Source organism: Limanda limanda, chromosome 9, assembly GCF_963576545.1.
Source record: "Limanda limanda chromosome 9, fLimLim1.1, whole genome shotgun sequence".
NCBI lineage: Eukaryota > Metazoa > Chordata > Actinopteri > Pleuronectiformes > Pleuronectidae > Limanda > Limanda limanda.
The window spans coordinates 7,637,912-7,650,747 of NC_083644.1; the positions used below are offsets into that span (position 1 = coordinate 7,637,912).

The 12,836-nt window shown below is 43.6% G+C and overlaps 1 protein-coding gene across 1 annotated transcript; it reads left to right on the forward strand.

The window, feature by feature from the left end:
• Positions 1-1,531: 1,531 nt before the first annotated feature.
• Positions 1,532-10,391, forward strand: pgm1 (phosphoglucomutase 1). Its single transcript, XM_061077738.1, has 11 exons — positions 1,532-1,848; positions 3,964-4,126; positions 4,274-4,417; positions 4,683-4,808; positions 5,807-5,997; positions 6,462-6,616; positions 6,748-6,863; positions 6,964-7,099; positions 7,632-7,815; positions 8,073-8,207; positions 9,839-10,391. Exons 1-11 carry the CDS (start codon positions 1,603-1,605, stop codon positions 9,926-9,928), a joined length of 1,686 nt encoding a protein of 561 aa, XP_060933721.1. The 5' UTR covers positions 1,532-1,602; the 3' UTR covers positions 9,929-10,391.
• Positions 10,392-12,836: the final 2,445 nt, after the last annotated feature.

The following is a 12,836-nucleotide window of genomic DNA, read 5'->3' on the forward strand; positions in this document are numbered from 1 at the left end:
TGCTCGGGTCTAGCTGGCCTTCAGGAGCTGTGAGCCAAACTGGACATCTACAGTACTGGACTGTCAATAAAACTCTTTTTATATGTAGTTATAAGAAAAGTTTAATTTGTATAACTACATTTTTATTTGTGTGTCTTGATATTCTTCAAAATTAAAAATCACACAATGCCATACAATTGATACGCCTCTGAAGCAACAGTGAACATGCAGATATGGAGTTAATAACCTGCCAACATGTAGGTTTAGCTCATTCTAAACACACGTTATAAACATACACATGTTGTGTCTATCCTGGCTTACGCACTCACTTCACACGCCCCCTTGTCACAATGGCAGGTCTGACGTTAAACTTTGTTCTGCTTTGATCAAACAGGCTGTGGTGCAACAGGCAAACAGCAGCGGTCTATTTCACAACAGGTCTCCTGTGAAATAAACCTTTTCACACAAGTTCTCTTTAAATATTTTCCTCTCTAGGGAGTCAGATATTTGGTAAATTGCACTGACTTATTAGAGAGTTCATTAATTTACTCTTTTCTTCACTGTGTTAAAGTTTGGGACAGAATCCTTGGAGTCATTGACCCCTCTGTGCGTGTGTCTTCACCTTAGAGGTACAAAGGTCTGTTGAAGCAGGAATGAACCACCTGCATGTCTACACAGAGGACAAGGCTGGGATGTTGTTTACAACAGTTTGCTGTAAGGGCCTGGCTCAAGGGTACTTCAACAGGGTGGATAAATGCTTAAGTGCCCTTGTTTTTTGCAATTTTCTCTCTTTTTTTATTTGGAGTTTAGCTAAAGTAGAGGACCTCACATGCAACAGATTGAAATGTACAGATGCTGGGCATTTACTATTGTTATAAGAGTATTTATGGATTCAAAATTATACATTTTGTTTTTCGCCCAGACACTCAAATTCCACTCTAAACGGTGTCATTTACACCATGTTTTTAGCCTAAATGTCTTCTGATATCCTCCTGCTAGTTACCGCAGCAGTTTATGTTTTTTCCTGTGTTTTGTTTTTACGTTTGAAGATGTACCCCTGAAACTCCAAAAGTGTTTTCAAACACTTCATTTTTTGGGTTGAACTATCCCATTAATGTCCCATGTTGCATGAATGAGACCTGCTGCTTGGACTCTGCAGGTGAGAGATGACGCCTTTCCAAGTTAACCAGTGGGCGCCCTCTCTCCTCAGCGTTTCTCCGATGGGCCACAATGTCTCCAGAGGGTGTTCAATCATCACGAAGGCAATAATACCTCAAAAATGTATTTTGAAAAATGATATGAGTGTTGTGGTGGGTTACTGGGGGGCACTGGAGCCCCCAGTCCCTCTAAATCTTTCTACGGCCCTGTGCAGCATTATGTCTCCACAGTGCAGTATTCTTATTTCTTAAATACCTTTCATGTGTTCTTTATAAACCCTAAAAAACCAGATTAAAAGTTATTGCACTAACTTTTATCAATACAAACCCATGTTGATCCACTGGTCTCCACTTGCCCTTTAAACCCGAGGGGGCGGGTCCGCCCAGGGGGGCGTCGTCCGCTCCACGGACCGGATCCCCTCGGTTCTCTCTGACCTACCAGAGGAGCTCACAGTCCGGGTCAAACATGGTGAAGATAACCACGGTGCAGACCAAGCCCTACGCGGACCAGAAGCCCGGCACCAGCGGCCTGAGGAAGCGGGTCACCGTGTTCCAGCAGAACCAGCACTATGCGGAGAACTTCATCCAGAGCACCATCTCCGTGGTGGAGCCCTCCCAGCGGCAGGAGGCCGCCCTGGTGGTGGGAGGGGACGGCCGCTTCTTCATGAAGGAGGCCATCCGGCTCATCGTGCAGATCGCAGCCGCCAACGGGGTCAGTCTGCCCGGGGAAACACAGTCAGTCCACCCGGGGGAGAAGCACCGTGCACCTCCGGCTGGCGTGCGAGCTAGCTTAGACACACACAACCAGCTAGCTAGCAGGTTAGCATCAAGCTAGCCGTCCCATTCATTCATGTCAGAGCATCACTCAGCATTAAAAAGGACAATTAAACGTTTTATAACTTCAAAACAAAACTATCTTAAACCACACTTCAATGCTGATGACGTTACAGTAAAGTTAGCTTCTAGTATAACACGTTATTAGCATGCTTTTACTTTGTAGAGGTAATAACTTGCAGCTAACATCGAGCTAACTTGACAGGTTTGCTCTCCTAACTTTATATTTGCAGGCTCGAGCAGCTTCCGGGCTACTAGCCTCCAAATATGGTGTTTCCAGTGTAATTTCCCAGTTTAGCTTGATGGTCACTGGTCTGGCTGGAAGTTAATGGTTCTGTAAAGTCATGTCTGGTCACTAATGCTAACGTCAATGTGGCGAAAACACACAATAAATCAACAATAATGTGTTTTAAAAAATGCTAACATTACTGGGATGTTATTAGTGATAAAGCTAAAGGTGATGCAGTGCACTAAAGTGAAGCTTCCCCTCATTCCTGTGGTTTTCATGGAGAATCAGTGCTGGAGCAAACAGGTTCTTCCTGCCTCTACATGTCAATATCTGATATTATATATTGTGCAAGATCTCAGGTTGTGCATGTGGAAGGAGACTCGATGGTTGTCATGATGGGTTTGCAGCAGTTACAGTGTTTTTAAATGACATGTTATCATCACATGTCTGGCTTCTCCTGCACAGTCTCCAGTCTCAGATTGACCCCAGTGACCTTTTGGATAAAGTGCACGAAGAGGAGAAGGGGAGGGGGGGTGTCATGTCAAACCTTTGACATTTAAACACTGGCCAATGACACGACCCCATCTCTGCATCTTTGCTCCAGCATTTAAAGATTTAAAGCCTTTTTCTGGAGATTAATATAATAGCATTTTGGGGATCGCAAAAATGAGCAATCCTGTGTTTGAATCGTGCATGAAAGGGAAGAAGGGAAGCCTGGCTGTTGTGTGGTTTCATAATAGCTGCAGTGAGATGCCACTGGCTGCTCAGGGGACTCCAGAGGGGGGGGGGGAGAGACGTGCAGCCAGTCACGTTGCCCTGCATATGTCTGTAGCAGAAGCTGCACCGGACAAATGCACGAATGGGACAGGCAGTTTGTATCTTTAATATGAAATCATCCGATGGTGTAATCCCAAAATGCTGCATTCACAATTGCAAGCAAAAACAATCCCACAGTTACTGCACAGGCAGCAGCTAATGGTTTTGCAGTGGTTCCTGGCTGGTGTCACTGGGTTCAAGCTGCTCAAAGCTTTTTGGATATTTCTTTGCCGTCTCTCCACGAGTGTCTGTGGTTTGGTGAAATGAAGCAGTGAGGAAACCGTTTCATTGCCTCACGTCCACGTACAGAGGCGTCTCTGTTCATGTTTGCACACAGCAAACCGCTGCATGTTTAAAAAGGATGGTTCCTGGACTGAGATAGATGTAACATGAAGATACAGTGTGTTTGTGGTGTGTTCTGCAGCAGTGTAAAGGACTTGCATTACGTCCAAAGTGCAGTGTCCAGAACGATCTAAATTAAATTGCTATTTGGTGTGTGCAGGTCTCAAGGTTGTTCCGAAGCATCTCTGACAACTCGCCACAGTTTTAGTTTCTTGTCCACAGATCTGTCTGTCCTCTGTCTCTTCACAGTGTCTCAGACCGACTCCATTATGTTAATGCAGTGTTGTCAACACACAATTTGTTGTAAGGTCTCCCTTGTTGTGTTGTCGCTAAGCATAGATCTTTATGATTCTGGCTGTATAGTTTTTTTAGTCATCATGCTTCAGAATACATTTTGAACATCCTGGTACCTTCCTGGTGGCGTTGTTTGATGGATAAGAATCAACAGTTTTTGCACAGTATTATATGTTTTAAATATATCATTATTGCAGTTCCTGTATCGTAGCTGCCTGTCTCCCACCCTACGTATTTAACTGTATTGTGGATTAACCTGTTCTCCTGTTCTCCTGTCTCCCCCATTTCTCCTGTTGTTGTTCCAACCTGCAGATTAACCGTCTGGTGATTGGTCAGAATGGCATCATGTCCACGCCTGCAGTCTCCTGCGTGATCCGCAAGATCAAGGCAGTGGGGGGCATCATCCTCACAGCCAGCCACAACCCGGGTGGCCCCGATGGAGACTTCGGCATCAAGTACAACATCGCCAGTGGAGGTGAGCGGCGACTACATTATACTCTCAGTTGTCACAGAAAATCACAGACCTAAGGTTCCTACTTGGGTGAAGAGAAATGTCAAATTTTTAAAATGCTGTTTGACTTGAGCACAGTATCACACTATAACCATCCACCTTTGTCCCCAGGACCTGCTCCAGAGGCCATCACAAACAAAATATTTGAGGTGAGCAAAAGCCTGAAGGAGTATCACATCTGCCCACAGCTGGAAGTGGATCTGGCTACAATTGGCAAGCAGACATTTGAAGTGGACACTTTCAAACCTTTCACAGGTACACAAGCATGAGAAGCACTGCCCTATCCTTAAATAGAGGATAAACAGTATAAAGGCACTTTAGTTATTGATTTGTTTGAGATAAACAGCAGGTAGTTGCAATGTGGTCACAACATTTTGCTTTAAAACATGATCATCTTCTTTGATAATGAGTGAATAGCATTGTTTTGTGAAAGATATTATCTAATGAGTGGTGTGTAATGAAAGTCACTTCACCTCTTCAGATGTCTTGACTGTGTTGTGTTTCCTCTCACTCGTCTCAGTGGAGATCGTGGACTCAGTGGATGCCTACGCTGAGATGCTGAGAGGCATCTTTGATTTTCCTGCACTGAAGGAGCTTCTCTCCGGAGCAAATCACATAAACGTGCGACTGGATGCTATGCATGGAGGTAAGAACCAGCACCACACAGGCTTTTGATTTTTATAGTGTGAAGGATTTTTAAAGTTCTATAATTAAGTTCTCTGTAAGATTGTACGGTAGTGTGCAGTTCCTCTAAATCAATTTTTATAAATGTAGTTATATAATTAGTCTTAATATCCCAGTGGGAAAATAGGTTGAATAAGAATATTAAATTTAAAAAAATACACAAAGGAGTAGGTTTAAGAGTTCTTCAAAGTTTTTTGTCAGGACATTCAGATACAGTCAACATCAGATTCATGTCACAATCATCTACATCAAAACAACTTTCCAAAGTAAAGTTAACTTAGGATAGATCTGATAAAGCAATAAAGCAGGACAGCACATGTCTGAGTTTCTGTAAGTAGTGCTGGATAACCCTTTTTATAACACTATAAAACTTATATCTCTGTAACTTTGTTCGTAAAAGATTTATTGTGGCAATAGCCAAACACTATCCAAACACATTTCTGAAAATGACAAGGCTGAAATGTACGGATGAATGAACTGTTTAAAACTTTATTAGGTAACTTTTTTTTTTGTTTTAAGAAACAGGGAATTCTGCATGTATTAAACATAATTATCGAGGTTAAACCAATGATGAAAGAAAAGCAGTTTACCTTATTAAGAATAGATCCATTATTCCATATATGTATGATCTCTTTGGAGAAACGCTATCTTTGTAAATGTAAATATATCAGTTTTGCCATTTGTTTATGGAATGATTGGAGTTTGAGGTGAATTTTACCAACATTAACCAAATACCAACATAAAACTGAGAACCAGTCGAGGAGGAGACATGATTGGAAATAAAATTCCATAAGGAGGTTGGCCACTTGGATTAATGTCTGATCCAACTGGTATTAAAGTAAAGTTTAATGTGGTGAACTCCAGACGCTGACGGTCACAGTTAACGTCCTCACTCAGAGTTCCTTTATGTCCCTGTGAGGGCGTAACGACTCCTTTTAATGATGCGCTGTCTCCCTCTAGTGGTCGGTCCTTACGTGAAGAAGATCGTCTGTGAGGAGCTGGGGTCTCCTGCCAACTCGGCCGTCAACTGCGTCCCCAAGGAGGACTTCGGGGGCCACCACCCGGACCCCAACCTGACCTACGCTGCCGACCTGGTCAACAGCATGAAGGCAGGAGAATATGACTTTGGAGCCGCTTTCGATGGTGATGGTGTAAGTCAGCGTCTCTTCCAGAGGGCGAGATTCTTTAAAGCTGTTTTGAACAGAGGGGGACGAGAACTGGATTTCAATCTATGATGTCAGCTCATGGGAAATTAATTCAATAAATACTGGTTTATCAAGTTTTAGGTTTTAAGGGTTTTCTTTTTGGGGCCTGGGTCCTGAGGTGAGTAATTATAACTTTGGCCCAGGTTTCATTAGTCCTTTTTCTTAAGCAACATTTTTCTCATTTTGGAAAAAGAATATACCAACTTTTAGTATATAAAAGAAATATGACCAATGTGTCATATATTCAGAATTCATAATGAGATCTAAGAAGTATTTTTATGACATTTGTAGGGAATCTTTTCTAAAATATATCCCATTAAGTTACTGAACTTTTCAGGAAGCTAATTACTGTAAATTGAAATATTCTAAATCATGTCTCATATTGGCAATTGTTTCTCCCCCATCTTCAGGACCGTAACATGGTGCTGGGTAAACATGGTTTCTTCGTGAACCCTTCGGACTCTGTGGCTGTCATCGCTGCCAACTTCACCAGTATCCCTTACTTCCAGAAGACTGGTATCAAAGGACTGGCCCGCAGTATGCCCACCAGTGGAGCCCTGGACAAGTAAAAACCATTAAACATACCAGCTACTCTGAGTTTCTATCTCTTGGGTGAACTGTCAGAGAACTGATCTCCACTTGGTTACAGATGCATGTTTTCTTTTGTGGTTTATTTTGTGTGCCGATCTGTTCCAGTGTGGCCAAAGCTCTTAAGATGCAGCTGTACGAGACTCCAACTGGCTGGAAGTTCTTTGGGAACCTGATGGATGCCGGCAAACTCTCCCTGTGCGGAGAGGAGAGCTTCGGCACCGGTGAATTAAAGTCATCACATTAGTTAAACACGGCTCTGTAGTAAGAGAAGGAAGTTCCCCTAACGCATTCCCTTCTCCTCTCCGTCCTCTAACCCACCAGGCTCAGATCACATCCGGGAGAAGGACGGCCTGTGGGCGGTGCTCGCATGGCTGTCGATCTTAGCCACAAGGAAACAGAGCGTGGAAGACATCATGAAGGATCACTGGCAGAAGTTTGGCAGGAACTTCTTCACCAGGTCAGCACTGGTCCATGTAGGATGGTTTATGGAAAGTGGGCCTGAGTCCCTGAGGAAAAATATTTCAGGTTACCAGAGATAAAAAGATATTTAATGTTTGACTGAGACGATGCAGGGATGCACAGTAGTTTGGTTAAATAGAACTCTGCCATCTAGTGGAAAATAAGAGAAGTACAGCTCAGTTGTTCAGGTGGGTTTGAGATGATGTTGAAGTGAGTTCTGTTATGTTTTGTTAGTGACAGACATTTTATCAATAAAGATATACTGATAAACCTCTCTATATAATACAACACAGTTCTACTGCAACAGAAACTACATCAAACCAACTTTATTATTTCGAATTTCAGTAAAAACAGATACAGAACATGAAAACTTTGTAGAACAAAAGTTTTTATCTTTGCATATAAAAAAGAAAGTAACTTTCTCACAAACTCAAAATCATCCCACCTACACTTTCATATTAAACTCAACTTGATTACGTTCTGAGCAAATATAATTTTTTGCTTAAACCTGATTTTTCTTCCCATCGCAGGTACGACTACGAGGAGGTCGACTCGGACTCCGCCAACAAGATGATCTCGGATCTGGAGAAGACGATGTTCGACCCGTCCTTCGTAGGAAAGAAGTTGTCCTCGGGCGATAAGACTTACGAGGTGGCTGTGTCGGACAACTTCGCCTACACGGATCCTGTCGATGGAAGTGTTTCCAAAAACCAGGTAAGGAGCCGACAAGGCAGATGTCATTACCTCAGTTTTCCATCTATCTTTGGATGTAGTCCATATTCTTCCTCCTGCAGTCGCTCCTTCGTAACCCAAACAGTGACTTCATGTTCGAATTGACTCAATACATAATAAAGTCATGTTACCCAGCATGCAGTGGTGTGGCTTACCGTACCTCTTCCTCCACATGTTTTCCTTTTACTCTGCATTTTTCATTCATCATCGTCTCTCATCCGTCTCTCTCTCTCTCTCAGGGCCTCAGGATCATCTTCTCCGACGGCTCCAGGATTATTTTCCGTCTCAGCGGTACAGGCAGCGCGGGAGCAACCATCAGGCTCTACATTGACAGCTATGAGAAGGACCCCCAGAAGATTTACCAGGACCCACAGGTCAGGCCGCTACTGGAGCGATTCCAGCCAGCTAGATCCAGAGAGAAGGAAAGACTAGACAATGAAGTCATCAGATAGGAAAATAAACATCCACAGGACCAGGAAGAGATTTTTCTTTTCTCTTGGAATATTTTCATATGTAGAAAAGAAAAAGATACCCACGAGTCATCATCTTTTACAAAACGGGTCAAAGGTCAACTGCTCGTGTCAAAACTGGAATGAGCTTTGAGTGCTCGTTGGCACGGAGCCTCAAAACCTCCACGCTGAGTGGAAGGATCTGTAATGTCCCAGACAGCCAGCTTGTGTTGAGTGGAGCTCTCCAAAAACAAGTTCCAGAGGCGGTATTAAACATGAGAGGCGATGGGGTTGTTTGGCCAAGTCTTGAGTTATGGCAGCTTATCACGGCCAGTATGAAGAGAGAGGGAAAGTTAGCATCAGGGGGAAATAAAGAGTGCTAGTTCCAACTAGACACTTCATAAAGTCATCCTGACTGGTGTGGACAGGGAGGGGATGTAGAACAAGAAAGTGAGACAAGCTCGAACAAAAAATGAACAAGAATTCGACTCCAGCCCTTTCTCCTCTTCAGCGCTTTAACTCCATGAAGATAAGCAGAAACATCTTGTTCCAGGGTCTTAACTTGACAGATAGATGGCTCCAGGGTGAAGGGTTCAGTTGGCCGACTCTGGATTAGTTTGATTTACACTCCCAGAGGGTTTTTATTTTGATTAGAGCAGGTTTCGAGGGAAGAGGAGAAGGACTGCACAACAACCTAAAGTTATTTTCTGGGTTTATTTTGGTTTGCTCATCTCCGGCTGAGGACCACCACCGGGAAGTGATTTCATCCTGGCAGCTCTCTGCTTAGACCAGGACAGTTTATGTTTCTGCTCCATCTCAAGGGAGGTTCCTAATCTGCTCCTTCACGTGATGAAGCATTTCATTGAAACTATTAATCAGGAGTGATTTTTTACATTAAGTGTAATTAGTTGTGGTTCAAAAATGCCCCCGAAAGGCCACACAACTGACTGGGGTGTGTAACCGGTCACTAGAGCTGCATATAACAATTAGAAAGAGAAATGAACTCAGTGAAGTTGTTTATGTTCCAGCAGTGCTGAGCTGGGTTTATTATCTCAGCCACTAAGATAGATTGAAGATTCAGATATTTATTTTGTTCTTTCAATCCATTTATATGTTTTTTATCTTATCTCTATCCGTCCTTGTGTGTTTTATTCCTCTGCCTCCTCTACACATATGAAGACTTTGGTCTCATGTATTTCATAAAAGTCCAAACTGACAAACTAAACCAACAGACGGGCAAAAAAATAACCTTTTAAATATACGTATTAATCTTTGGTTATTTAATCATAACACATGAATCATTCCTCATTTATCGAAGTTTAGATAGATAGACTTTCTCAAATCACGATCAAGGAAGGTGAACTTTTCCTCTCACTTTAAAAGACGCTTTTAGAAATAATATTTAACTCTGATTACTCTAGATTTAATAATAAGCTCCTATTGTTGCACGTAGCTCATACATGGCTGTAATATAATGTTTGGTTATGGAGGATTTGTGCGGACAACCTGAACAGGAAGTGATATTTTCTGCGTGTCTGTGTTGTCTCCTCGTCCAGGTCATGCTGGCTCCACTCGTAGACATCGCCCTGAAGGTGTCTCAGCTCCGGGAGCGGACTGGACGTACCGGCCCGACTGTGATCACATGATTCCTCAGCAACTGGAGACCTCCACTCTCTTATGGGGGGGGTGAAGCTGCCTTCGAGTTCTGTCTGGTGTTCCGTTCATGGTCCCTTTTTAAAAAAACACAGAGCTGGATGCACAACTGAAACTCACACATCCTGTATTCCAGTATCCACTGCCATCTTCTAGTGTTGACGTACGTTCAGACAAATTCCTAAAAAAGAAAGATTTGAAATTAATAACAAATTTAAGGGACATTTTAAGGGAATTTAAAGACTCAAATTGAAACTGTGTTTGTCCAAGTGTGTCCATATCTGTCTCTGAACTCTCATACATCAGCAAGCTGGGGCAGTTCCACCCCTCTGTCCATACATTTCCCCCGACCGACCCAGTGCCTTCCCTCTCCCTCTGTTCTCCACCACCACCACAACTAAAGCCTTGAGAAACTAACTCATCCCCCATTAATAAAAGATATTTACGTCAAAATAAGGCCTGGGATCATGTTTTAAATCTGCTTCCGTCTCTTTTTTAATGCGTGTAAGTAATATGTCGATGTGTGTCAAGGGCACACCCGGGTCTGTACCTTTCCTTCAAGAATCCAGCTGGTGCTTGAGTAAGTGTCGGGGGTCTGCTGCTGTAATTGCTTTAGCAGAACCTGGGTTCAGAAAACTGAGCGCTCACAAGAGAGACTGAAACGAGAGTGAGTGGAGTGGTATTAATAATAGCTTCTTTTTCACTTAGGGGAATGATTCTAGATAAATGCAGAGATCCTGGGCCGTGGCGAACGAGCCAAGTCGCGGTGCGAGAGAGCAAAGCTTCGCCAGAGACATTCCTGAGGCCAGCGGAGAGGCATAAACCGATTAATTCTCCCACTCCCTCGTAAGTTATCTTGCGTAATTAGAGAGTCTGTATAAGCTTGATTAACGATTAGCATTTAAAAGTGTCAGGAGGTCGGAGGATCCCACTGGCAAGCGGACGGGAGCTGAAACAGATTTAGATTTGGGTTTCTTTGTAAAGGGAACGAGTGAAGGGTGTTTGACGCAGATTGGAGCATTTGAGGCTTCACAGGTGCTGGATCGGTGTCAACTTTCTCCTCATATCTGTGTTTAAATTGGCTGCGATTACGCTAATAGGAGCGTGGGTGGAATGCATCAGGTGCACGCTGCGTGTTTCTCTCTGAACTCAAATAGGTGGAAAATTAGCCTCAATCACAGATGGGCACATTTTCCGCCAATTTCCGTCACGCACGTCGGTGTCATTCCCTCCGACCGCCACAAGCGCCTCGACCTGTTTGCAGCGATCTCCGCCTCCGCACGGAAAACACATGGCAAATAGTTGAAGTTCCCCGGACTGGAACTAATTGGCCAATCAAGTTGTATTTTCTCGGCCGATTCTGAAAGCGTTTGATGTGTGACGACGTTGTGCTACAGCTGACTATTACTGCTATTCTCCGTTTCCTGCGATTTACAGACACAAGCTCTGAGACACGTCACACACACAGACACACACACACACACACACAGACACACACACACACACACACACACACACACACACACACACACACACACACACACACACACACACACACACACACACACACACACACACACACACACACACACACACACACACACACACACACACACACACACACCTGAACCCCAGTACCAGCTAGATCTGAATAAATGCTCCCATTCCTTTTGTCTGTGTTGACTTAACATGTTGGATCAGGCTTTTAAGGCCCATTTCCCAGCCTTCAAAGTCCCAGTCAGCACTCTGCAGGATTCATAACGGCCTCAAACAGGTTCCCTCTATTCTCTCGGGATTCACAAAACATTTGTTTCAGGCCCTGTCGGGGTAACGCAGTGCAACTCATAATGTGTTCCTCTTGCTCGGCCTGTAATGGCTCCCAGGCTGTATTTGGATTGGCTGTCAGTATGTCAGGTAATCACAATAAGGCTTACATTAAGCCGGCCTGGTCCGCAGCTATTAGATGTCCAAATGGCTTTTTCTCTGGAGCTGGCGCGGAGCCGCGGTTCTTGAGAGCGTCCTGTTCGTGGCTCGCTCGCCGGTCGAGGGCAACGTGGCAGACAAAGACATCATTCTCCCAAGTGCTCGAAAAAAAAAAGGAGCCAGGAAAAGCACAAGTGGGTTTCATTCCCCCTCCGGTTCTTCTGGTTCCTTCTGTGAACTCTCTCTCATGCTCGGGCCCAATTTTCTGTGTCAATGATACAGAATTAGAGTCAGAAGAAGTGGATTAACTAATGTTATGCCTTTCTCCATCTCATCCAAAGTGAACAATTCAGTTCCTGTTCTAATTTCAACTCTCAAACCTAAGTGCAGTATCAACACTGTTGTAGCTCGTAACTGTGATGTGAGAAATGTGCACGTCTCAGACTCTGAAACCTCACTGCTGGAAAAGTTCCTGCAAAACTCAAATGTCAAACATTTTTCTTCAACCAGAAACGATTAATTATCTGGATCTGCACCAACTTGTGCACAATTAAAAATCTCAACACGATATACGTGTCTATCTTTTCTTATCAAGATCCCAAAAATATGTTCCTGACAATTTGAAAAACATTTGATTAAGATAAAATATATAAAGTTATGGCAATTTTGACGATTTCAACAGGTGGTCAACCCTGCAGTGGGCTCTGGGCCTGCCACACCTCCGTCTGCTTGGCTGTGGGGGTCTTCAGCTGGGGACCACCATGCTTGTTTCCCTCCTTCATCCCAGAACATGGACTGGTAGCGGGGGTGTGAACACTGACGACAGCTCGTAGCTAACTTATCTCAGCCAGAGCCAAAAGCTGGACTTCTCCGTTTTTCCACTTCTCAGCTTCTTCTCGGTAATATCAGGGTATTTTTTAATAAAGTTAAACCTTTGAAAACTTTGTTTACCACATTTATATATAAGTAACTGTAGTT